Below are 23,885 nucleotides of genomic sequence, written 5' to 3' on the forward strand. Positions count from 1 at the left end.
AGTTACATTCAACGATATTGACGCTTGGACAATTATTTGGTGAGTTTAGTGGTTACCTTGACAACTAATCCAGTCTCTTCCAAGAGTCTTCGTGCAAAAAATACTGTATATAAAACGGACATTATTAAAAGGCCTTTTATTTGCAGCGTACAAAAACATTTTTATTAGCATTTGAATTATTCTATTTTTTTTGTACGAATCAGAAAATGCAACTCATGATTTTAAAAAGAAGTACAAAACAATTGCATATCAGTCACTGGGAAACAAAACGAACCATTTGCAGTCTTTTAGGCAGTGAGTGGATTTTTCAGCTTTGAAGTGAGAAACATTACTGCAAGTGTGTGTCCCATTTTTTAGGAAACATGCTCATCCCAGTAAATGGACATTGACCTGAAGATTTGCAAGCAAGGCTTGACTGCATTTTTGCTGGTGGAGATACCTTTTTTGTCAGACCTGAGCATTAGAAAGCATTTCGATGAGATAATGAAGACTTGGTCATTACGCAGAGACCCAAAAGCGTGCAGAGAAAAGGTGTTGGCGGATCTAGAGCAGTGCTTTTGTTCAAACACAAAAGGTCTTCTTGACATTTTGCAAGCCTGCGTTGGCTGCTCATGCTTGTCACCTCACTTGCATGCACTACATGTTGACATTTACAAACTTATCAGACTGAAGAGGAGATGTATAGCACCAGGATTCAGTACTCCACTTAATTGGTAGTACTAGCACACACATACAAAATATTGCTAGCTGGATTAGTGACATTCAGTATCTAGCAAAAGTACCGCCAGCCCCAACAACTTTTGGTCATTTTGCCAGTTTTCAGACTTTAAATTAAGTTAAAAAAAAAAAGAAAATATTTTTAACACCAACAAGGCTGACACAACAGAATAGGGGACGCAAATCGTTTCAACATGTTATATTAACAATGAAAATATTGCCCCTTCTCTCAGTTCAGCCACTGACTCCAGAAGTTTCCCGGTGACTTCAGAATGATCCAATGTCGACCTAAATGATCAGCAATGACAGAGTGCATTGCCTCAGTTTGAATGCACCTGTTCTGTGAAGGCTCCATAGGTCATTGTAAGCAGACAGATTTATGAAGACCAAAGAACACACCAGGCAGGTTCGGGATAAAGTTATGGAAAAGTTCAAAGCAGGAAGGAGATACAAGAATATTTTGCAACGTTAACACATCTTCCAGAACACTGTGAAAGCAATAATACAAGAATGGAGAGTGCATAAAACCTACAAAGACCTGGCTATCCCTCTAAAACCCAAACAAGGAAAAAAGGAGGTTGTACAAAAGGATTAACTCAAAGGAGCCAATGTTTGCAAAACTTTCACAAGGCACTGTATACTCAGCTTAATTGGTACTACTGGCACACACATACAAATCATTGCTACCTGAATAAGTGACATAACTCTCGTAGTGTGTGCTTCCTTTAGAGTTTATGACCTCGTCCGACTGATAAGCTTTTGGGTTACGGCCAATTGAAGTGGGCAGGATGAACGCGAAATGTGGTGAAGGGATAATGAAACCAAGCAAATAAAATGAGACATGACTGAACATGGTGCACAAACCGAGGGGAAAAATGCAATAAAAAGAAAGATGTTTTTCTCTTGTCAAGAGGAGAAAAGACTCCTTTCACTTTATTGATACACAAACAAAACAGAAGACGTTTTCAAATTAAAGGTTAATCAATGGGGAAACTTAAATATGTGAATCATTGCTTGAGTGATGCCTCAGCACACATCGCCTCCGACAGTTGTTTGTGCGTTTGTTCCAGCAGACGAGAGATGCTTTAGAAGTCAGGCCCTTGCTTCTTCAGTTTGCTGTAGTCCGTGTTGACAGAGAAAAACTGGACATGAAGACCAAGAAAGGCAGCTCAAAATCCATCAATCTCATTTCCAGGCATGAAAATGGGTTGAGAAGGGCGTGGAGGAAATATGCTCCGGTACACTTAACGCAACAAAATATTGAGCTCTGTCGACCCGCACTGTGTTTCTAAATCCACAAATAAATCAATCAATAGTGTGTTCTTCATATAGGGATTCTATGAACTGCAATGACCGATCTTTGCAATTAGCATCCTTTTGAGTTTGTTTACCATCTAATCTATGCATGAAGACGTATGGGCTGCAGTTGATCAATCGCTCCCTGACTTTTTTTTTATGTTTGATAATGGAAAAATACATGGTTTCTGTGGAAGAGCACAATTCTAAACATTGTTTAATGAATATAGATACAGTATTTGTTTCCTTCCTTATAAAGTCTTATATAAGGCTTTTAGCGTCTCGAGAAATAGTTGTCTGATTGCTCTTTCAACATTTTGGTTTGCATATTAGAAGGTAAATGCAGTTTTCCAATATGTCCACATGATGATGACAAAGTATCATGGCAAGTAAATGGATCTTGTCCTTAATCAATGGTTGTGCATTAAAGCAATATGATTATTTTCAAATTTATGAAGTAAAATATTTTTTATCTGTTAAATAAATACTGGAGACTGCAAATTGGGTTTGTTCTTTGATTTTAATGTGTAATAGAGGATTTAATAAATGAATAAATAAAGGTTTCTACTTTGCGGGTTTTGACTATCGCGGGCGCATTTTGGAAGGGAACCCCTGCGAAAAACGATGGATTACTGCAGTAAGTTTTAGAGCCTTAGCAAAACATGTTCTTATTTTTTTCCTTAGTCATGGTTACACAACATTCCTATAAAGGTATTGGTACTTTTGTAATAAAAACATGTTTTCCCTTATGTATATCCAAAATACAAGTAATTAAAATATTAAAAAATACCCTCAATATAAAATCCCAACTTGAAACTCATTTTGTAGTTAAAACAATGGCACAAAACAAACTTTAATTGAGACATTTAAAATAAAAATGCTTTTAACCTCTTTACCGTGTGATAAAATTACACACAACGAATTTAAATTGAGACATTTAAATAAAATCTGCAAGTATTAAAATCACAATATTTCAGACCCATTTTGGAATTATAAAATGCATACACAAAAAATAAATTTCTAAAATGTAAATCTTAAAAATTCCTTAATTTTAAGTTCAACTTTTTACACTCATTACAGTTATAAAATTATTCAACAAACATAAATTAAATAGCATTTTCAATTTATATATAATCTCCGACTAAAAATGTTCAAAAGATTTAAGACATTTAATTTGATACTTTTTGAAAATCTTTTTTCCAAAAATAAGCATTGTAATATGTGCAAAAGTCATTCATACACAAACAAACCTTGTATTGATGAGTTGGGGCCATCTTATTCCAGGGCTCTGGGTTGTTCTTATGATCCCAGCTGCAAAAGTTAAAACAAAAATGTCTCTCAAGTGCAAAACATTTCTTTTTGAGAGTTTACAGTTTTTCTAGTAGCAATAACTAAATTACCATGAATACTATCTTACATCAGGCTGATACAATTTATACTATTAATAAGGGCCGCCCCCAAGCAAGTATTGTTATTCAGATCCGGATGATCAATGTGACGATAGATTGCAAAAAATCCTGGATTATGTGATGTTTTTAATTGAGAGCGGCTCACCAAAGGTTATCCTAATATTCAATACATTAATTTTGTTTGTTTTACGCATGCGTGTGTTTTTCTTGTACACCATTACCAAAAACAAGACATACCAACGATTTAATTAAACCTATTAAAAAGGTACTTCCTCAGGGAAATAAATAAAACATTGTCAAGTCAAAACATACATTAATAAGCCGTAATCTAAATTGTCATAGGCTAAGAAGTTAAAACCTCCAAAAAACGAGAAGAAGTCTTTATAGAACAATAACATCACCTAGTGGGGGTTTTGAGGCATTGATCAGTTCAATAAAAACAAAACAAAAAACGGCTTTTCATTCGGTTAAAATAACCATCTGATCTTACAGATCTTTATGATTCATGTGTGGAGCTTGCTAAAAGGCAGATTAGACAAATAGGGTGGGCAAGTCTTTCTCGAACACGAATTTCCAGTTGACTTTTGATTCAGCAGGAACGCAATCTAGATCATTTACATAATAAAGTGAAGGTACCAAATTGAATAAGAGTAAGTCATCCCAATGCTAAGGTTTTTGAGTTTTTCCTTGCCAGCATGTAGATTTCAGATCAGGGGGATGTTGTAATTGGGGACTGTACAGTCCTTTAAAACTTTTTTGTGATGAAGGGCTACACATATAAATGTAACCTGTGACTTGACTTGATAATAGTGGATACTTACCAGACCTGTGGGCTTCTCAAGGCAAGACGAGCCAGGTACGCCAAAGACATAACTGTGCCGCCGCCAATGAAGAAAAAAAGAGGAATGAGCTGCAAGGAGAGAGGAAACAGCATTAGAGAAAAACCCTGCAAATGACGAATTAGGTATGATTTAAAAAAAAAAGAAACTAAGAAAATCCGAAGCAGGAAAACAATTTACATTTTCTTTATCTATGTGTTTATTTTAAAAGCAAACATAGTATAATTAAATCAAACATAATTAAAAGATGCTAAAAAAAATGGCTGGGGTGACATTGGCCGTGCGAGCTGCCATCTTGTATAATGCTTTTAACACAGCCAGAGTACAGCATTCTGGCATGCGACATCGTGGTGTGGTATGATAGCATGGTAGCAGTCAGAAATGCAAACCGAGTCATCAAACAGCCAAGAAAATCATTGGCTGCTCTCTTCTCAGTCTGGAGGACATTGCTGGCTTGTGATACCGATGCAGAGCAGACAACTTTATTAAAGGACTCCTCGCCACCACCACTTTGACCTGCAGCCTTTAGAGACACTACATGTGCCTCATGACAAGGTCTAACAGGGCCACGGATGGGTTTTTTTCCCCCAGGCTCATTATCACCCTAAACAAATGCCAAAGACTGTGAAAATTATAGAAATCTTGCTTATGTATAAAAAATTGGAACAGTGTTTTTGGAACTATGTTGCTGCTAAATGTCATTGAACTACTTTTTCAGTTCATTCTGAATGCCGTGACTTGTTCTCAAAAACTGCTCTGAACATTGACAAATGTAATAGCACCCAGAGTGACTCGGTCAAAAATTTAGGTGTCATATTTGACCCCGATCTGTCCTTTCAAACACACGTTAAGAATATTACTAGAACAGCTTTTTTCCATCTTCGCAATATTGCTAAAATTCGCCCTATGCCGTCTCAGTCGGATGCGAAGATTATAATTCATGCGTTTGTTAACTCCCGTCTCGATTACTGTAATGCACTACTCTCCGGTCTCCCAAAGTCCAAAACCAAGAGCCTTCAGCTGTTATAAAATGCTGCAAAGGCTTTTAACTCAGACAAGAAAGTTTGATTACATTACCCTGATTTTAGCTCACCTGCATTGGCTCCCGGTTAGCTTAAGATGTGATTTTAAGGTTCTGTTGGTGGTATACAAAATCATGCATGGACTTGCTCCCTCATATCTTTCAGATTTAAATTTCGCCCTATGTTCCAGTCCAGAGCCTTCGCTCTGAAAATGCTGGTCTACTAGTTATCCCTAGAGCCAAGAAGAGATCCGCGGGCTCTAGAGCGTTCTCCATTTGGGCTCCTGAGATTCGATCTGCAACCTCAGTGGAACTGTTTAAATCTAGGCTTAAAACACACTTCTATTCTATAGCATATTAATAACCTATATTTTATGTTGACAAAATCTGTATCTTATCTGTTATTGCAACATCCATTGGAGCCTGGTCATCCTGGAAGGGAGATTACCCCATGTGCGGTCCCTTCAAGGTTTCTTCATTTTCCTCATGTTGAGGTTATTGAGTTTTTCCTTGCCCTCATGTAGGTTTTAGATCAGGGGATTGTATAATAACAATCTGTAATAATAGTCAATAATCTGTGCAGCACTTTGAGACCTCTTTGTGATTAAGGGCTATACAAATAAACATGACTTGACTATAGCATATGATTAACCTGTAGTTTATGTTGACAATATCTGTGTATTATTTGCCCTCATGTAGGTTATAGATCAGGGGATGGTGTGACAATAGTCCGTGGTTTGCAATAATCTGTGGTCTGTGCAGCCCTTAGAGACTCTTTGTGATTAAGTCTTCTTTCTGTTGCACTTACGACTAAGGCCAATCACCAAGCACTACCTAGAAAATAGTTTTTTTAATCTGAAATTTATGTTATTACTTTTTCTCTTTTTAGTCTTTAATATTAGTGTACCCTGGAGTGTCATGTCTAATTTTGTTGTAAACCATGTTCATTACGCTGCTATCAATGACAACAAAGGCCATACCAAGTCTAGAAGTAATCAAAATAAGAGGGTTTAAATTCCTAGTTCATGGGCTTGTTGACTAGCATTATTGATTTATTACGTATATATTTTTACTCCGAACTCTTGTATTTCAAGTCTGGGGAAGTTATTCTATCGTTCAAGTATTGTTTATTGTGCCAGAATGTCATAATCAGTTGGCTTCAAGTATTTACAACTTGAACGGCAGCAGCTGCCATTTACGACTTCGCACCTACTTGTCTTATCGGTATGGAAGACCAAGCATCCTCAAAAGCACGTTTATGCACTTCAAATGTATCATTAGTAGTAAGATTGAATTTAATATTGGAAGTTAATATGGAATTAATTTAGGTTTGATGAACATTTGTCGAAGAAGTTCGTCGCGTGTCACAGCTAGCATTGCTAAGCTAACCACGAAAATCCACTGAATTCCGAAAATCACAACGTCATTTTTCCCCTCCTGGATTTAAATATTGTACTTACAGCGGGATGGTTTCTCAGTTGCTTTCGAACCGTTGCCAACATCATGCCTGGCGATTATACAGTGTGCTTTCTCCCAAATTGTACAGTTAAGAGGATTAAGGAAGCAAGCCTGGACAACAAATCAGCCCAAGAAACGTAAAGAGGGCTGAAGTTGGAGGTCCAGTATTTTGCCTGATCAAAAGTACTGGTTTATATGTTATTTTGAATACCACTCCCAAGTACTGTAACTGTTCAAATAATTAATTGAACGGCACAGTTGTAGTTTAAGCGACGGGTGACATTGAGAGCTGCCCATCAACGCCTTCAAAATGGGCATGTTACAGTTTTGGTTCAGTACAGAAGCACAGCACTTTAAATATGTTTTTACATTCAGGCATCATTCACGTACAATGTCATTTATATAGACACCACGACCACGTACAAACACCATGAAATGTATCGGAGCTACGTTACAATGTTTTTTTAAACCGTAAAATTCCTTCAAATAAATAATTCGTCGTCGTTCGATTAAGTAGTTTCTTAATGGCATTCTTGAATGTAGTTACCGGATTGCAAGCTGTACCCTCACAGACCCAGCAGGAGGCGCTATTCAGTGCGGATCCAGTGAGAGAATTTATGAAAAAATAATTTCTCCCATATTTTTAGAACCTACTCGTAAGAAAGTCTACATTTTCAAATGTTTCAGGAAGAAAAAAACCCACAAAGATTTCAATCATTAAATAACATTTTCACAATTATTATTGATGGACCGTCACCCTTAATTCTAACGAATTCAAAATAATTTATGAGGAAAGGGAACAAAATCACTTCAATGTATCCATCCATCCATTATCCGCACCGCTTATCCTCAGTAGGCTTGCAGGGGTGCTAGAAATATCCCAGCTATCTTTGGGCAGTGGGCAGGGGACACCCATAACTGGTTGCCAGCCAGCCGCGGGGCACACAGAGACGGACAAGTCACTTGCTCATTCAAACCTAGGGGCAATTTGGACCAGCCAATTAACCTGACATGCATATTTTTGGAATGTGGGAGGAAACCCAAGCAAGCACGGGTAGAACATGCAATCTCCATACATGAAGGTTCGATCTCATTACCTCAGAACTGTGTCAAGTCAAGTCACATTTTATATAGCCCTTAATCACAAAAATGTCTCAAAGGACTGCACAGGATTACAATTACAAAATTACATAATTACCTGATCTTAAACCAGCATGCGGGCAAGGAACAACTCAAAAACCTGAGGAGAAAAGAGAAACCTTGAGAAAGGACCTCACATGTGGTAATCCCCCTTCCAGGATTAACCAGGGTGAATTACAATTAGCATTACTGTACACATAATAGTAAACATTAGGTAAGATGTTGAAAATGTCCAGAAAGTGCATGACATCAACGACGCCCCCAGCCTGCAAACCAGTCCAGAAAGTCTATGACGGCCACGACGCTGCCTCCCGTCTCTGCCAGCTGGTAAATGCAGGGGTTGACATGCTGCAGGTCAGACGCTGGTCCGCTGACCCATCCCAAATCATCCTTCTCCTTCGTATCAGCCAGGCAGGCGTCGGAAAAAGACAGGACAAAACAGAATATGAGGTGGGCATCAATCATATGCTTTGGAATAGAAGTGTGTCTTAAGCCTCGATTTAAAAACTTCCGTTGAGGTTGCAGATCTTATCTCCAGAGGCAGGGCTTTCCATAACACCGGGCCCCGGGTGGAGAACGCTCTTGAGCCTGCAGACTTCTTGGCTCTCGGAGTCACAAGTAGACCGGCATTTTCCGAGTGCAGACTCCGTGCATGAACATAGGGGGAAATCAAATCGGAGAGATAAGAGGGTGCAAGCCCATGCAAACATTTATATGTTATTAAGAGAACCTTAAAGTCACATCTTAAGTGGACTGGGAGCCAGTGCAAGTTGGCCAATACAGGAGTAATATGCTCAAACTTTTTGGTCTTAGTCAAAAGTCTAGCTGCCGCATTCTGAACCAGCTGCAAACTTTTAATGCTGAACATCGGGAGACCAGAAAGCAATACATTACAGTAATCAAGCCGAGAAGTAATAAACGCATGAATTAAAATCTCTGCATCTGATTGGGACAGCATCGAACGAATCTTCGCAATATTACGGAGGTGGTAGAGAGCTATTCTAGTAATATTTTTCACTTGTAACTGAAACGACAGATTAGGATCAAATATAACACCTAGATTTTTGACCGAGTCACTATGGGTGATATTACATTTGTCTAGGTTCAGGGTAGTGTTTGAAAACAACTGACGACAGTGAGCTGGACCAATAATCAACATTTCATTTTTTTCTGGGTTAAGGCGTAAAAAATTAAGTGACATCCATCTTTGAATCTCAGTAAGGCAAGCCTCCAGATTTCTACAACTTAAATGTCCATTTTTTTCCAGTGGCACATACAGTTGAGTGTCATCTGCATAGCAATGGAAACTAATATTATACTTGCGGATAATGTCACCAAGCGGGATCATATAAATACTAAAAAGAAGGGGGCCAAGTACAGAGCCTTGAGGAACACCACAGGGGACATTAGATTGTTTAGAGGTCAGATTGCCATAGTTAACACATTGCATCCTGTCTGACAGGTAGGACCTAAACCACGAGAGTACAGTTCCTGAGATACCAATGCATTCTAGACGAACCAACAATATGTTGTGGTCGACCGTATCAAAAGCAGCGCTGAGATCCAGCAGCAGTAACATTGATGAGGCACCGGAATCTATTGTTAAAAGGAGATCATTGGTTACTTTAGCCAGGGCTGTCTCAGTAGAGTGATTTGCCCTAAATGCTGACTGGACAGTTTCAAAAAAGTTATTTTCTGACATGAAGTCATTTAGATGCTGTGCAACGACCTTTTCAAGTAATTTCGCAAAAAATGGCAGATTTGACACTGGCCTATAATTACCTAGGCTTTCTGGGTCAAGGTTAGGTCGCTTAAGCGTGGGTTTAATGACGGCAGACTTGAAGGCTACAGGAACAATACCCGAGGATAGCGATATATTAACAATATTTAAAACTGATGGTCCTAAGATCCCAAACAGATCCTTCACCAGTGAAGCTGGAAACGGATCAAGCAGGCACGTAGTTTGTTTGGCCCTACTGACCATCTGTGTTAGATTATCAAGGGACAAATCATTGAAACTGGAGAATGTTTCTGAACAACCGCCGACACAGTCCATACCTAACACCTCCACATCTTTGATATAGGAGGAGGAAACAGAGCGTTCTTTTAAAATTTCATTCCTGATTAGTTGAATCTTTTTATTAAAAAATTCCATAATGTCATTAGCAGAATAAGTGCAACCATTTGGGTTAAGTTGTTGTCTGGTAAGTTTTGCCTTTGTGTCAAACAAAAATTTCGGATTATTCTTATGTTCAACAATAATCTTAGAGAAATACGAAGCTTTAGCTGAAGCAAGAACTACTTTATATTTCAGCAAACTGTCACACCAGGCCAGTCGAAAAACCTCCAGCTTAGTAGTGCGCCATTTTCGTTCAATTTTTCTGCAACTTTGTTTGAGTAACCTAGTTTCTTCAGTAAACCAAGGTGTATTCTTCTTGGGTCGGAATTTATACTTAAGGGGCGCCACAGAATCAAGAACATTAACCAAAGCAGTATTGAAGTTGTTTGTAAGTGAGTCAACAGACCCAGTGTACGAAGGGAAGGCTACAGTTACCGTATGTAATAATTCCTTTAAGGCTATCACAGTTTTAGGGCGGATATTGCGACTGCTAAAGCCTAAATTTTCCTTATCACAGTAAACATTAAACAGCACCTCACATTTAACAAGATAGTGATCAGAGATGGCATTAGGATACGGTGACACTGTAACATTTGAGGCTACTACGCCACGGGTCAGGACGAGATCTAGAGTGTTCCCATCTTTATGAGTGGGCACATCGACTATTTGATTGAAACCAAATGTATCAATCAGTGACTTAAATGCAATTGCAAGTGAATTTGATGGGGAGTTTATGTGAACATTAAAATCACCAATAATAACAACATTGTCCGCATAAGTTACTAAGTCTGTTAACAGTTCCGAAAATTCTTCCAGTAGCAGTAGCAGTAGCTCAGGAGGTAGAGCGATCGTTTTAGGATTAAGGGATCCCAGTTCGAATCCCGGCTTGTCCGTGTTACTTGTCGAAGTGTCCTTGGGTAAGACATTAAACCCCCCAATACTCCCAATAAGCAGGTTAGCGCCTTACATGGCTGCACAGATCACGACCGCTATTGGGAAATGTGAAGCACAATGTAAAGCGCTTTGGGAAGTCATTGACTTGAAAAGCGCTATATAAATGCAGATCATTTCATTTCATTTCATTTCAAAAAATTTGAGTATGGTCCAGGTGGGCAATACACAACAACTAAATAAATTTGTGTTGACATTAAGGACCTCATAACAAGTGCTTCAAACGTTTTAAAACTAGTAGGGGTATTAGGAGCAAATTTCAACTTATCTTCCGATATTAGAGCAACACCTCCACCTTTTTTGCATGGTCGTGTCAAGTGCGAACTCACAAAGTTAGGGGGAGAAGCCTCATTTAACACTACAAACTCATTTGGTTTTAACCAGGTCTCACAAAGGCCAATAAGGTTAAGATTGTGTTCATTAATAAGGTCATTGACAAGTAAAGCCTTGGAGGCTAGTGATCTAATATTCAGAAGGCCAAGCTTCAGCACTGTGGACTGAGCTGAAACCTGTACACGCACTAACCTCTGCGTCGCCGTGCTGACCCACTTTAATATACAGTGCATCCGGAAAGTATTCACAGCGCTTCACTTTTTCCACATTTTGTTATGTTACAGCCTCATTCCAAATTGTATTAATTTAATCTCTTATCTCAAAATTCTACACAAAATACTCCATTATGACAATGTGAAAAAGTTTTTTCTTTTACTTTTTTTTTAATTTATTAAAAAAGAAAAGAAAAGAAAACTAAGAAATCACATTTACATAAATATTCACAGCCTTTGCTTAATACTTTGTTGATCCACCTTTGGCAGCAAATACAGCCTCGAGTCTTTTTGAATATGATCCCACAAGTTTAGCACACTTATCTTTAGGCAGTTTTTCCCATTCGTCTTTGCAATAAGTCTCAAGCTCAATCAGGTTGGATGGGAAATGTTTGTGCACAGCCATTTTCAGATCTCTCCAGAGATGTTTGATCGGATTCAAGTCTGGACTCTGGCTGGGCCACTCCAGGACATTCACGGAGTGGTTCTGAAGCCAATCTTTTGAGATCTTGGCTGTGTGCTATGGGTCGTTGTCCTGCTGAAAAATGAACCTTCACCCCAGCCTGAGGTCAAGAGTGCTCTGGAGCAGGTTTTCATCCTGGATATCTCTATATATTGCTGCATTAATTTTGCCTTCTATCCTGACTAGTCTGCCAGTTCCTGCTGCTGAAAAACATCCCCACAGCATGATGCTGCCACCACCATGCTTCACTGTAGGGATGGTATTGGCCTGATGATGAGCGGTGCCTGGTTTCCTCCAAACATGGCGCCTGGCACTCACACCAAAGAGTTCAATCTTTGTCTCATCAGACCAGAGAATTTTGTTTCTCATGGTCTGAGAGTCATTCAGGTGCTTTTTGGCAAATTCCAGAGGGCTTCCATGTTCCTTTTACTAAGGAGTGGCTTTCGTCTGGCCACTCTACCATACAGGCCTGATTGGTGGATTGCTGCAGAGATGGTTGTCCTTCTGGAAGGCTCTCCTCTCTCCACAGAGGAACGCTGGAGCTCTGACAGAGTGACCATCGGGTTCTTGGTCACCTCCCTGACTAAGGCCCTTCTTCCCCAATCGCTCAGTTTAGAAGGCCGGCCAGCTCTAGGAAGAGTCCTGGTGGTTCCAAATGTCTTCCATTTACGAATAATGGAGGCCACTGTGCTCATTGGGACCTTCAAAGCAGCAGAAATTTTTCTGTATCCTTCCCCAGATTTGTGCCTCAAGACAATCCTGTCTCGCAGGTCTACAGACAGTTCTTTTGGCCTCATGCTTGGTGTTTGTGCTCTGACATGTACACTCAACTGTGGGACCTTATATAGACAGTTGTGTGCCTTTTCAAATCATGTCCAATCAACTGAATTTACTGCAGGTGGACTCCAATTAACCTGTAGAAAGATCTCAAGGATGATCAGTGGAAAAAAGATGTACCTGAGCTCAATTTTGAGCTTCATGGCCAAGGCTGTGAATACTTATGTAAATGTGATTTCTTAGTTTTCTATTTTTAATAAATTCAAAAAAAGTAAAAAAAAAAAAAAAAAAACGTGTTCACATTGTCATAATGGAGTATTTTGTGTAGAATTTTGAGATAAGAGATTAAATTAATACAATTTGCAGGGATCAGAATGGAGCTTTTCATTTTCAGCTGAAATAGCCAGCGTCCGGGAATAAAGCAGGGAAACAAACGTATTACCCTATACGGTTTGTGTGGTCGCAGAAAATTGCAGATGAGAACTTTGACAAGTTAACTTTTTTATGTTATATAATTAATGTGTGACGGTTTCCTTTGTTGTTTGGATCACACGTTTCCATTGAAGAAGTCTATTGTTGTGAGACGATTTTCCATGTACTATGGAAATAAGTACATTTATCCAACGAGGTTGCTTTCTTTAATAATATTGCTGCTAAAATGTAATTGCACTAATGTTTCTTTGTACTTACAACTTGGCCAGTCCCTAAGCACTACCTTGTAAATATATTTGCGTATTAACCTCCCTTTTATCTTGTTTATCATGTTTAAACTGGAGTGCCATGACAAATCCTGTTAAGTATACAACGTTATTATCAATGATAATAAAGAAAATTCAAATTCTACTTTCAAATGTTTTTTTTTTTCAGAAATGCATGTCATGAAAGGTAAAATAAATATCAAAATATATGACATTCATAGCCCTTTGAGACTCTTTGTATACCAAGACAATCAATGACAAAATTCAGAGTAAACAGTAGAATGAAAAAAAACAATCTAACAATTTTAATTTTTAGCAATTCTTTAAACATAAATATAAAATATTTCATAAACTAAAGCCACTTTGGGGGGAAAAAACATGTCTCAGCAGCATCAAAACACTCTAAAACTGTGTATTGACTTCATGTCATCGACCAAGAACATATGATACTAAAACATTTTACAAGAAAAAGGATCATGATGCAACTAAAAACATGTCTGGTGTTGATAAACGTATTACTTGAAATGTTTTTTGTCCTGCCCAAACATGTGAAAACAAATGAGTTTGCATTTTCCAGAGGTGAAGTCATACAAGTTGGAGACTGTACAAGAAGTCAACTCCTGGCATGTCGATCACGTTTGATGGTCTTAGTGTGTTGTCTTCCGAGGTCCTTTGCCAAATTTTGCATCCAATCCTAGACCTGAATAGTCACAAACAGAGGCATGATGAATGAGCGGTCCAAAAAAATACAGTAGTACCTCAACTTTCAAGTTATTCAAACTAATTTGCATGGGTTTTTTGTCCCTCTGCTGTTTCTTTTCCCATCTGATGAGTAAAGAGTAGCAGATACACATCTGCTAGAAGGTGCAATACTTAGAACATTGACATTTTTCTTTTGCTACAAGAAACGTCTGGCATGTTGACCTATTGTCTAAGCATCCGAATGAAATTACATTGCACCTGCTATTAGGTTCCACCGTAAACAATCCCCAAAAATAATAAAGCGAACAAAAAAAAATGATTTAGATAAAACTGAACCAAACTGAGCACGGAGTAACAAAAACAGATACAAAAGTACAACAGGCCACATATTTTAGCAAACTTTAATTTGCGGTTGGATCAACTATATACAAAAACATTTTGACCAGGCCTTAGACAATGTTTACAATCTTGTTAACAATGACAATGAAGGCAATTCTATTTGCATCCCCAAATACTTTTTAGACTGATTTATTTGTCTGTGTGACTGCACGCAACAAGATTTGTAGTAAAGATTAGTGTTTATAACCCCACCTATTTGTATTTCAATACTTTGGCTTTCAACCTTTTGTTGGGGATGCAACTCTTGCATATTATGTTTTAGCCAAGTATTCATCAAACATGTTTGGTCAAGGTTACTAATACTCAAAAAAATAATAAATTAAATTAACTTTAAAAATAAATCATTAACTGAACTCTCAATTGCACTAATCCATTATTTTTGTTGGTTGGTGTGAACAAAAAACACAAGGTTTTGTGCACATTAAATCTACCTGAAATCATTACTTTATAAAAATAAATACCTTAATGAATGGATACTTCTTAGATTGTTTTTTTAAATATCACATAACACAGGGAGTGCCTTAACATATGGTGCCCCCATTTGAGAACCACTGATTTTTTACAATAGAATAATGCTCAGTGAGTGTTATTTTAATAAAAATACAGGATAGGTCACACAACAAAATACACTAATAAATCAAGGTACCACCACACACTCCCAAGTGTTCATCTCTCACCAAGGAACACCAGAATGGTGCCAAACCACTGCAGGTTGCTCATTTGATTCCCAAAAAGAAGGACGGATCCAAGGATAGTGAAGAACTTCCTAGTGGTGGTGACAATGGAGCAGGTCAGAGGCCCGAAGTAAACCACCGTCATAAAGATGAACGTCTAGTATCAAATGGAAAACCCAAGTCATTTATTGTTTGATGCGCACTCTTGGGGTTAAAACAATCCTATAATGTTGTCCCACCTGTCCCAATGCGCTGGTCAATCCAAATAAGAGTATGTTGTACAAGATACTCGGGTAACGTTCTGTAAAGCTCAGGAACTCCCACACTTCACCAGTCCAAAGCACAGCTGCACAGGACAAATGCATCGTTTCATGTGTAAGTTTAGAGTTTGAGACCAAAAGAAGACTAAAATGCTCACCTCAAACATGTATGGTGGAAATCAGAATGTTCCACATACTATGTTATACATTCAAACACAATATATTGGATGGATGGTGGGCAGGGCTCCACGATTAACCAAAATCGAATCGACATCGCAATGTGACGTAGTGCGATTGTGAAACCGCAAAGAACTGCGTTTTTTTTCAAAGTTTTGCAGTAAGTGATGGAGTTTTGGCCAACCACAATTGTTACTGTTCAAGTTTTAAAAGCGCCGGCCAATCAGAAGCAAGTTTTATTAACAGCACTAGCCAATAAAGGCGAATCAAAGTTTGTAAGCACCACACTATGCCGCGCCCACCGTGTGAGCTCACTGAATCGTCATGGTAAAATCTGTAAACATAGTCCAAGAGTCAACAAACGAGAAGGAAACGAAGCTTGCACCGAACAAGGGCGGTACATCACATGTTTACACCCAATTTGATTTTTAACGAAGCGGACGTGGAACAGACGAAAAAACGCCGGTTGCAGAATTTGCTTTTGCGTAGTCGCTAGGTCCCTAGGAAACACTAGAGATCTGTACTAGCATTTTAAAAATGAAAAATTTTTTTTTGCAAAGGCACAAAGAAATAACCAATACTATAACCCGCTATAATGTCAAAGAAATGCTTTTGTAATCTTTTGCACACAATGGATACAAAAGTATGCCCTTCCCTCGAGGACTTATTTTACTCAAGTGGCTGTTCCCGAAATGTACACTGAGTGCAGGGCTAATGTGGAATCTGAACTGTGCAACGTATCTTATTTTGCTACATCAGACTTGTGGTTTATACTATGCAAATGTTTTTTGTTTTTTCTGTTTTTGTTTTTTAAAGATTTCATCATTCCTTTTTTCAAATGTTACTTATGTTAGAGATTGACTTTGTTTGGTTATAAGAGACATGTCAAAATAAATAATTGGAATGTTATTTCAGGATGTTTTATTTTGAAAATTGTCAAGACAACTATTTTATTGAGCTTGAAGTGCTATCTAGTGCCTTTCACAGGTGGGTAGGTACTTTTATCAATTGAGTAATTTAAAAGTAAAAAATGGTCAACGGAACGCAACCCTAACAAAGCTCGCCAGAAGATGGTGCCGTTTTCTCTAGGTTTAGCATTTCCATATGGTTGAGTATTAACAAAAACAAAACTAGTACAGAAAATGTGCTAAAAAATAATAATAATAATAATTCGAAATTGCATCAAAATTGCAATACTGGTCTGAAAAATCGCAATTAGGTTTTTTTTTTTCCTCTCTCAAATTCGTGCAGTGGTGTGTGAGATTTGGTTTAATCCAACAAAATAATCTGAATTTTTACATTCTAAATGTTTCCACGGTTACTCACCTAACCCCAGAATGGCTGTGGACCATAGATTGATGTTGAGCATCATGTGGTTGGCGCTTGTTTGGAAGCGAGACCTCATATGGTCCTGGGCCACTCCTGTCAGCCCATCAAGCGTCAGAGATACCAGCTGGAAGAATCGGAATAGTGATAGTAAATGTTTAACCCTCTGAATTTTTATTGATTTTTCCATGCATTCAGCAGAACCTTGACCATATTTATATGTATAAAAGGCATGGACTGTTTCTTTTGGACATTAGGACTCTATATTAAAGTAGTCAAGATACAGGCTTTCTATTTTTCCAGGGTTCGTAAACTTTTCTATGGCCAAATTCAAGCACTTTTTAAGTAAGGACTTGCAAAGCCAGTTTTTCAATTTATTCTTTTTTTAAATCTTGCATGTGCATTTATCAAGACATTATTTTTAGATCTTGAGTAAATCGAGAAAATATATGCTTGAGACAAATCTTTCCCCATATAGGTGTTGGGTAAAAATATTGGGCTCACATTTTTAGGTGCAGTGGGTTACTACATTACAATTTACCACTGACAAACACTACCTTAACCTTTTGCATGCCCCATAATAAATGTCCATAATTTTTATGTAATAGTTGGAGTTATACACATTTCATAGTGCCCTATTTAGGTGTAGCATGCACCTGTCCTTTTGGGCGCGACCCTTAGGGGGTGATGACGCTTCATGTGACAATGCCATAGAAAAGTAATTCTCGCTGCCATTAATCTTGAGGGAAAAAAATGCAATGGCAAAGCGAAGCCACCAGAAGGAAGTGTCGACGTCATTTTAAGCAGACATGTTGAGAAACATGGAAACAATTACAAGAATTGACCCAAAATTCAAGCATTTTTCAATACTTGAAAACACAACATAAAAATTCAAGCATTTTCAAGGATTTCAAGTACCTTTCACAACCCTGTATCTCTTTAACCACTTCGATTCCAATTATTTTGCTTGTTGAGGAACACAAAAAAAAAATCGAATATGTAATTTTACTTAGAGACCATTTTTACCGCCCAGTTTAGCTTTGATTTGAGGATCATGTAGTCCGCCAGCAGAGGAAGCTTACACTTCCTAAACGAAAATGTGTTTGAGTTTTTCTCCATTGGTCAGCAAAAGTCTTACATCAGAATTGCATAATCCATTTGATACATTGACTGTGAATTCTCACCAAGAGGATCTCTCCAAGGCCAAAGATGTGGTCGTCCGCCACCGCTGATCTCTTGTTGGGCTTGTAGAGGAAGAGAGCCACGCCGCTTACAATAAGAAGCACACACAAGTACTTGGCCATGGGATAGCGCTTCCTCAGAATGGTAACCCCCAAGATCATCACTGCAGTGATAAATGACAAAGTGGAGGACCCACTGCTTGAATGTTTTGGAGTTGGAAAAACTGCAGACAAGCATGGCAATGACAGCCAAACAGAATGGTAAACAAGGCTTTGACGAAGATGACATATGTGTGTTTTCTTGGTGTTTAACGCGCCAGAACATACAGTATGTTTAAACACACACAAAAACAGCATCAATTATAAAACATCACACCTGCAATTGAATACACCATGATTTCCTAGATTTCTCATGTGATCAAAGATGGAGTAATTAGTAACTCTGATATCATGGGAATGAAAGAAAGCTCACCTGGAATAGGCTTGCAAGATTTTCCCAGCACCTAAAAAGGGGAGAGATTGTTTTTTTTTAATGAGCAATGAAAAAAAAAGAGCAATGATTGGACAATCAGGGAATTCTGACTGACCTGTGTGGGATAGTTGACATACTGTAAGGCAGAGTTACTGGACACCATGGCTCCAACATAAGAGAGGGAACAAAGGCCGTACAACCAACTTCTCGTGAAGTCCGGTTTAGGGCCCTCAAAAAACTGAATTACTAGGGAGGAAGATTAAAATGCATTAACATAGGAGTGGATGAGAAGCACATTCAACACAAGAGTCTTTTCGGTTTTTCATTATGAGACAATTTTTACATGTGCTTATCGACCGTGTACAGTGCCGTGAAAATGTCTTCACGCCATTCCCGATATCAGTGGTTTTTGCATATTTATCATTCACTAAAGGTTTCAAAATCATCAAACCAATATCAATATCACAAAATGACGACTCAAGGAAATACAAAATGCAGTATTGAAATGTTGATATTAGAACCAGCATCTCACATTGAGCAGTGTTGGACATTTAAGTTGAAATACTTACATATCCTGGCAAAGATCGCATTGATAATGCACTGGATGAAAACCAACGTCCTGGCAAATCGAAACTGTTCTTTTTGGTCCCCGTGGCCATAATCACCTCTTGTACTGCAGTTAAAACATAAAATTGCAAATGTTCACATGTGTTTGGATTAAAGCAAATCATCATCAAACATGCCATGCGTGACTTCGTCATCATGATTTTAAAAAAACAGATATGATCTCTGCACCCTCCCCATCAGTCACAGCATTTCATCAATGGCATGGCCAAATTCTATCTGATAGTGTAATCATCACCATATAACCAAATGAAAAGTCAAACGATAAAGGGACAAGGTGTATTATTTAACCAAAAGATGTCACTGTGTTGTGTATTGCGACCAAAGAAAAAGTGCTAAAAAGCACAAGAAGAATATAAACTACAGCAACTGGAAGTTGCTAAACCTACCCATTTTTCTACTCATTTTTTCCAAAGCCCTGCCAAAGCTTTGGGGTTATGGGGTACCTGTAGCAGCAAAATGTCACCCCTCTCTAAAATAGGCTCATGTTTTGTACAATTGAACATAGGTGGTGGCAATCAATTGTGGGTGTGATAGTTCACATATTTTAACTTATTATTAAAACCAATATTGCTTTCTTTAAAGAATGAAGTTTGTTTACGACTTGGAGTTGCCAAATAATACACACTGTCGCTTTAAATTACTACTTACGTGGACATAAAGCATTTTTTGAAGATAACGTTTTTCTCGTTTATTGACAATGCATTGATATTTTAAAATAAAATGCTCAGATTAAAACACAAGTTATGAAAATACAATCAGTACTGAAATTGTAAATATATTATATATATATACCGTAAATTCCGGACTATAGGCCGCTACCTTTTTCCCAAATTTTCAACCCTGCGGCTTATTCAGAGATGCGGCCAATTTATCTAATTTTTTTAACGGCCGCCAGCGGCGTTCGATTATGTAAGGTAAGATTTAGACCGATGGAATATGTGCGCCGAGGAAGATCACAACTTCTGAGCGTAAACATACGCTCATCGTGCAAATTGCACAAGCTAAGGCTCAAGACGCAGCTTTCAGGTCAAAAGCAAACGGACATATAGCTGAGGTGTATTTAAGTATGGGAACGAGGGAAGACGTCATCATAATAAGGTTTCTTTCCGACATTGAAAAAGACAACTTATATGTCATTATCAAGGAGGAAGACGCGGATGCCATGATTACAACGAATACGGCAACTATTTCCTTTACAGATTAAGAAACTGGTATGCAAGCATGTTGTTAGCAGCGTAAGGCTACCTCCCAAAGGCACAGTTTAGGATGAAAGTTATATTATTATTATTAAAGCTTTGAAAACTCTCTCGATGTACCGTCTTTCTTTGTAAATATGTGTAATATGTATTTGCAACTGTATATTTTTGTAATGTATTTATTTGTATTTATTTGAGACACTTATTCTGCACGAGCAAATTAAAAAAGAGGGGCAGAGCAAACGCGGGCTGATGAGAAATTGGGGACCGGTAAAGGTGAGTTTTTGTGGACACGGCGGACAATAATGGATATATATTTTTCCCACTCTTACCTTAGGAAATATAACTTTTTTCCTTGGATTACTATCAACGGGCAGAATCTGCAGGTCTACAACAAATTTTAAGTACCTATATCATTTGACGTTCATTTTGGCTGCTGTGAGTTTTGGACTGTGTGCTGCTCTGTCAACTGTGGTTCTGAATTTGTACACCATCTTTGAGGTTGTGGCTAGGACCTTGACTCAGCCTCTTGGCTGAGAGCAAGTGTCTCGGCCCCTTGGCTTTGTAGCGCATTATGATTTGACCGATAACGGATAATGGATAATTGATAAAGAAAATATAACAATAAACCTTACAAAATACCCCCCTCACATTGTTTGTTTGCTGTTATTAGTGTTAATAAATTTGTTCAAACCGGACGGACACTAACAAAGATGTTACATAACGAAATTGTGAATATGCTTGATTGCTGTTAAGATTGTCGAGGAGGGTTGTTAAAACCTCACATTGTTTGCTGTTATTAGTGTCAATAAATTTGTTCAAACCAATGAAGGACATTTAGTTTCAATCGCAGGACTTGAAGTTTGGCTTGGATTCATTTCGTGTTTTTTTTATGTGGGTTCATGCGGCTTAAATACAGGTGCGGCTTGCATATGGACAAAATCGGTTTTCCCCCTAAAATGTGATGGGTGCGGCTTATAATCAGGTGCGCTCTATAGTACGGAATTTACAGTAATATATATATATATATATATATATTCCCATGTGTATACCTGTCAATTAGTCTCAAGGAGGGCAGATCATTGGGGGCACAATTGCAACCCACCCCAAAAAAAAAAAACAGATCCAAAAATGTGTAGAATAAATATTAAATTTCAACTACTTTGCTGCATTTCTCCTTTGCTTATATTCTTCTCTCCCGTGTTTCCTTTTATTTGTTCGAATCCTCAAAATAGAAATGACAGAAGAAAATTGATTTCTTTAAATTTATCAAAGCAAACATACTGTAATTCATTAATATCTTAATGAAGCTAGATTTGAGGTGATATCCTACAACAGAGTAGTCACGTGGCGCATCATTCCTTATAGGATGTGATACATCAAACTGAGTCATGAAAATAGTAGGCTAATACAGCTAATATAGAAACTGTAATGCCCCTCGATGTGATCAATGATGCACTCAGCTGCTGATTAAGTCTCGTTGTCAATTTAATATCAAAATAATAAGCGGTATAAACATTCACACAAGAGCTACTGTTGGTCGAAACTCACGCCTTTCACATGCACACACTGACTGACTTCCAAGTACAAGATTTCAGCATCTGGACCCCCTTCCCCCATCTTAAAGGATTCATGCGTAACACAAACAACTGCAACAAAAAGGACAAGTCATTACATTCATTCAGGATGTGTTGAATTCATTTGAAGGCTCATAGAAGGCTTTTTTTTCCGGGCTCGACAGAAAAATACTTTTTTTTCATCCAATATGGCTCTTTCAACATTTTGGGTTACAGACCTCTGACCTTTAGACTCATTTCTGTTGTTTACGTACTCTTTAATTTTTGGCCCGCTGGCTGTATATGTTTTACATGATAGAGTAAAACAACCTGGAGCTTAGGCGTAGGTTTGGGCTTGGCATTGGTGGGGAAACATCCCATTTTTAATTGATCACGTGATAATGTTTTCTTGATGTTGGTAGGGGCATTGAACATTTATTAGTTGCTTCCATAATGTTGGCCTTGGGGGTATGGCGCCCGCCCCGAGACTGGGAGGTTGTGGTTCAAGCCTCGGCCGAGTCATACCTAAGACTTAAACATTGGTACCCGTTGCCTCCCTGCTTGGCGTTCAGCATTAAGGGTTGGAATTGGGGGGTTTGTTCTCCTAATGACTCCCAACACCTCAGTTGGGTTGAGCGAGGGGGCTGGGAATCCCCTCCTTTGAATCAATCTCCCCCACCCAAAAAAAAAAAAAAAAAAAAAAAAAAAACACAGTCAGAAATGACTCTAGCCACCTCCCACTAGGGGGATGTGGCTGTGGTATATATATATATATATATATATATATATATATATATATATAATGTTGGTGGGACAAGACAATGGTTGACACACGATTCATCTGTCCACGCCAAAACTATGCCATTGATCTATGAAACAGGTAAAATTTGCGAAATCATGCACTGCGACGTATAATAAGCAAGACTAAATTTGCTGCATCTGGGTACTATAGTGAACTCACAGTCGGTCTTGTGAGTAATTAGATGCACTGTTGTGTTTGTAAGGTTTATTATCGCTGAAAAGGCGATATTGCGATCCATTAAAGGGGTGCAACTGTTTAAGGTTGACAGGTATGCGTGCGGCAAAGCCAACCAAGTGCTTCCAGCAGCTGTTTTCTAAATACACATGAAAGTCAGTATTACTTACATGGTTTCTTGTAGAATTCCATAATAGAAATAACACACGAAGACGCCCAGGAAACAGACAATGAAGCGCAGCCTCATGTTGTCCCACAGCGACGGGACCCTGGATGCACCTTTACCCGAAGCCATGCCGTCCCCCACCAGTCCGGGTATGGAAACCGACACCGCCGCGCTCCCGGTCCCCCCGATCCCTTCGTCCCGCTCCACAATAGCTGCGGTCCCGAGACAGAGCGGCTGCTCAAGTTGTGTTTTTAGTAAGAATGGGTCATTGTTATTTTTACTTTTACCTAAATACTCTAGACGTCCCAAGAACACTGCAGAGGAATACTGTTATCATGAGGTAATAACAAGTTACACGTCTGTAATTGTGCTGTTTTGAAAGGACCGGAAACGGTGTCCGTATATTTGCCTGGACTTTTTTTTTATATATATTTGTGGTTTATCCGCTATGTAAACAGAATTTGTATGAATGTCAACCAAGCTTTTGGGGAAAAAAACGTTCGTGTATGTATTAGTTTTGTTTGGGGCTTGGCTGTAGATTTGTGCCACGGCAATCTGAAAGACAGCGTTTGGGGTGTTATTTTAGGGTCCTTTTTATGAAAATGTCGCGTGCCATATTGATGTCACACAATGTGGATCGAGCCTATTGGCCAAAACACTCGTGAAGTCCCTATCTGTGACCAATCACAGAGCCGCTATGGTGACGGGCGGGATTTGGAGACTTAATTTTCGCCAATCCA

At 38.5% G+C, this 23,885-nt stretch overlaps 2 protein-coding genes across 3 annotated transcripts; both read right to left on the bottom strand.

The window, feature by feature from the left end:
- Positions 1 to 1,612: 1,612 nt before the first annotated feature.
- coxfa4a (cytochrome c oxidase associated subunit FA4 a) lies at positions 1,613 to 7,019 on the bottom strand. Its single transcript, XM_088332003.1, has 4 exons — positions 6,743 to 7,019; positions 4,244 to 4,332; positions 3,264 to 3,324; positions 1,613 to 1,859 (listed from the first exon to the last, which is right to left on the bottom strand). Exons 1-4 carry the CDS (start codon positions 6,785 to 6,787, stop codon positions 1,803 to 1,805), a joined length of 252 nt encoding a protein of 83 aa, XP_088188129.1. The 5' UTR covers positions 6,788 to 7,019; the 3' UTR covers positions 1,613 to 1,802.
- A 6,696-nt stretch (positions 7,020 to 13,715) lies between these two features.
- On the bottom strand, positions 13,716 to 23,528 carry slc35b1 (solute carrier family 35 member B1). Of its 2 annotated transcripts, XM_088354350.1 has the most exons (10): positions 23,433 to 23,519; positions 23,150 to 23,357; positions 19,194 to 19,297; positions 18,740 to 18,870; positions 18,625 to 18,655; positions 18,156 to 18,316; positions 16,972 to 17,098; positions 15,448 to 15,554; positions 15,212 to 15,365; positions 13,716 to 14,133 (listed from the first exon to the last, which is right to left on the bottom strand). In XM_088354350.1, the coding sequence occupies exons 2-10, from the start codon at positions 23,272 to 23,274 to the stop codon at positions 14,081 to 14,083; spliced, it is 993 nt and encodes a 330-aa protein (XP_088210476.1). In that variant the 5' UTR covers positions 23,275 to 23,357; positions 23,433 to 23,519; the 3' UTR covers positions 13,716 to 14,080. The 2 variants fall into 2 exon arrangements, with proteins under 2 accessions (XP_088210476.1, XP_088210467.1); XM_088354341.1 differs by having other exon boundaries at positions 23,150 to 23,528.
- Positions 23,529 to 23,885: the final 357 nt, after the last annotated feature.

Source organism: Urocampus carinirostris, chromosome 1, assembly GCF_059441175.1.
Source record: "Urocampus carinirostris isolate Australia breed hairy pipefish chromosome 1, RoL_Ucar_1.0, whole genome shotgun sequence".
Lineage (NCBI taxonomy): Eukaryota > Metazoa > Chordata > Actinopteri > Syngnathiformes > Syngnathidae > Urocampus > Urocampus carinirostris.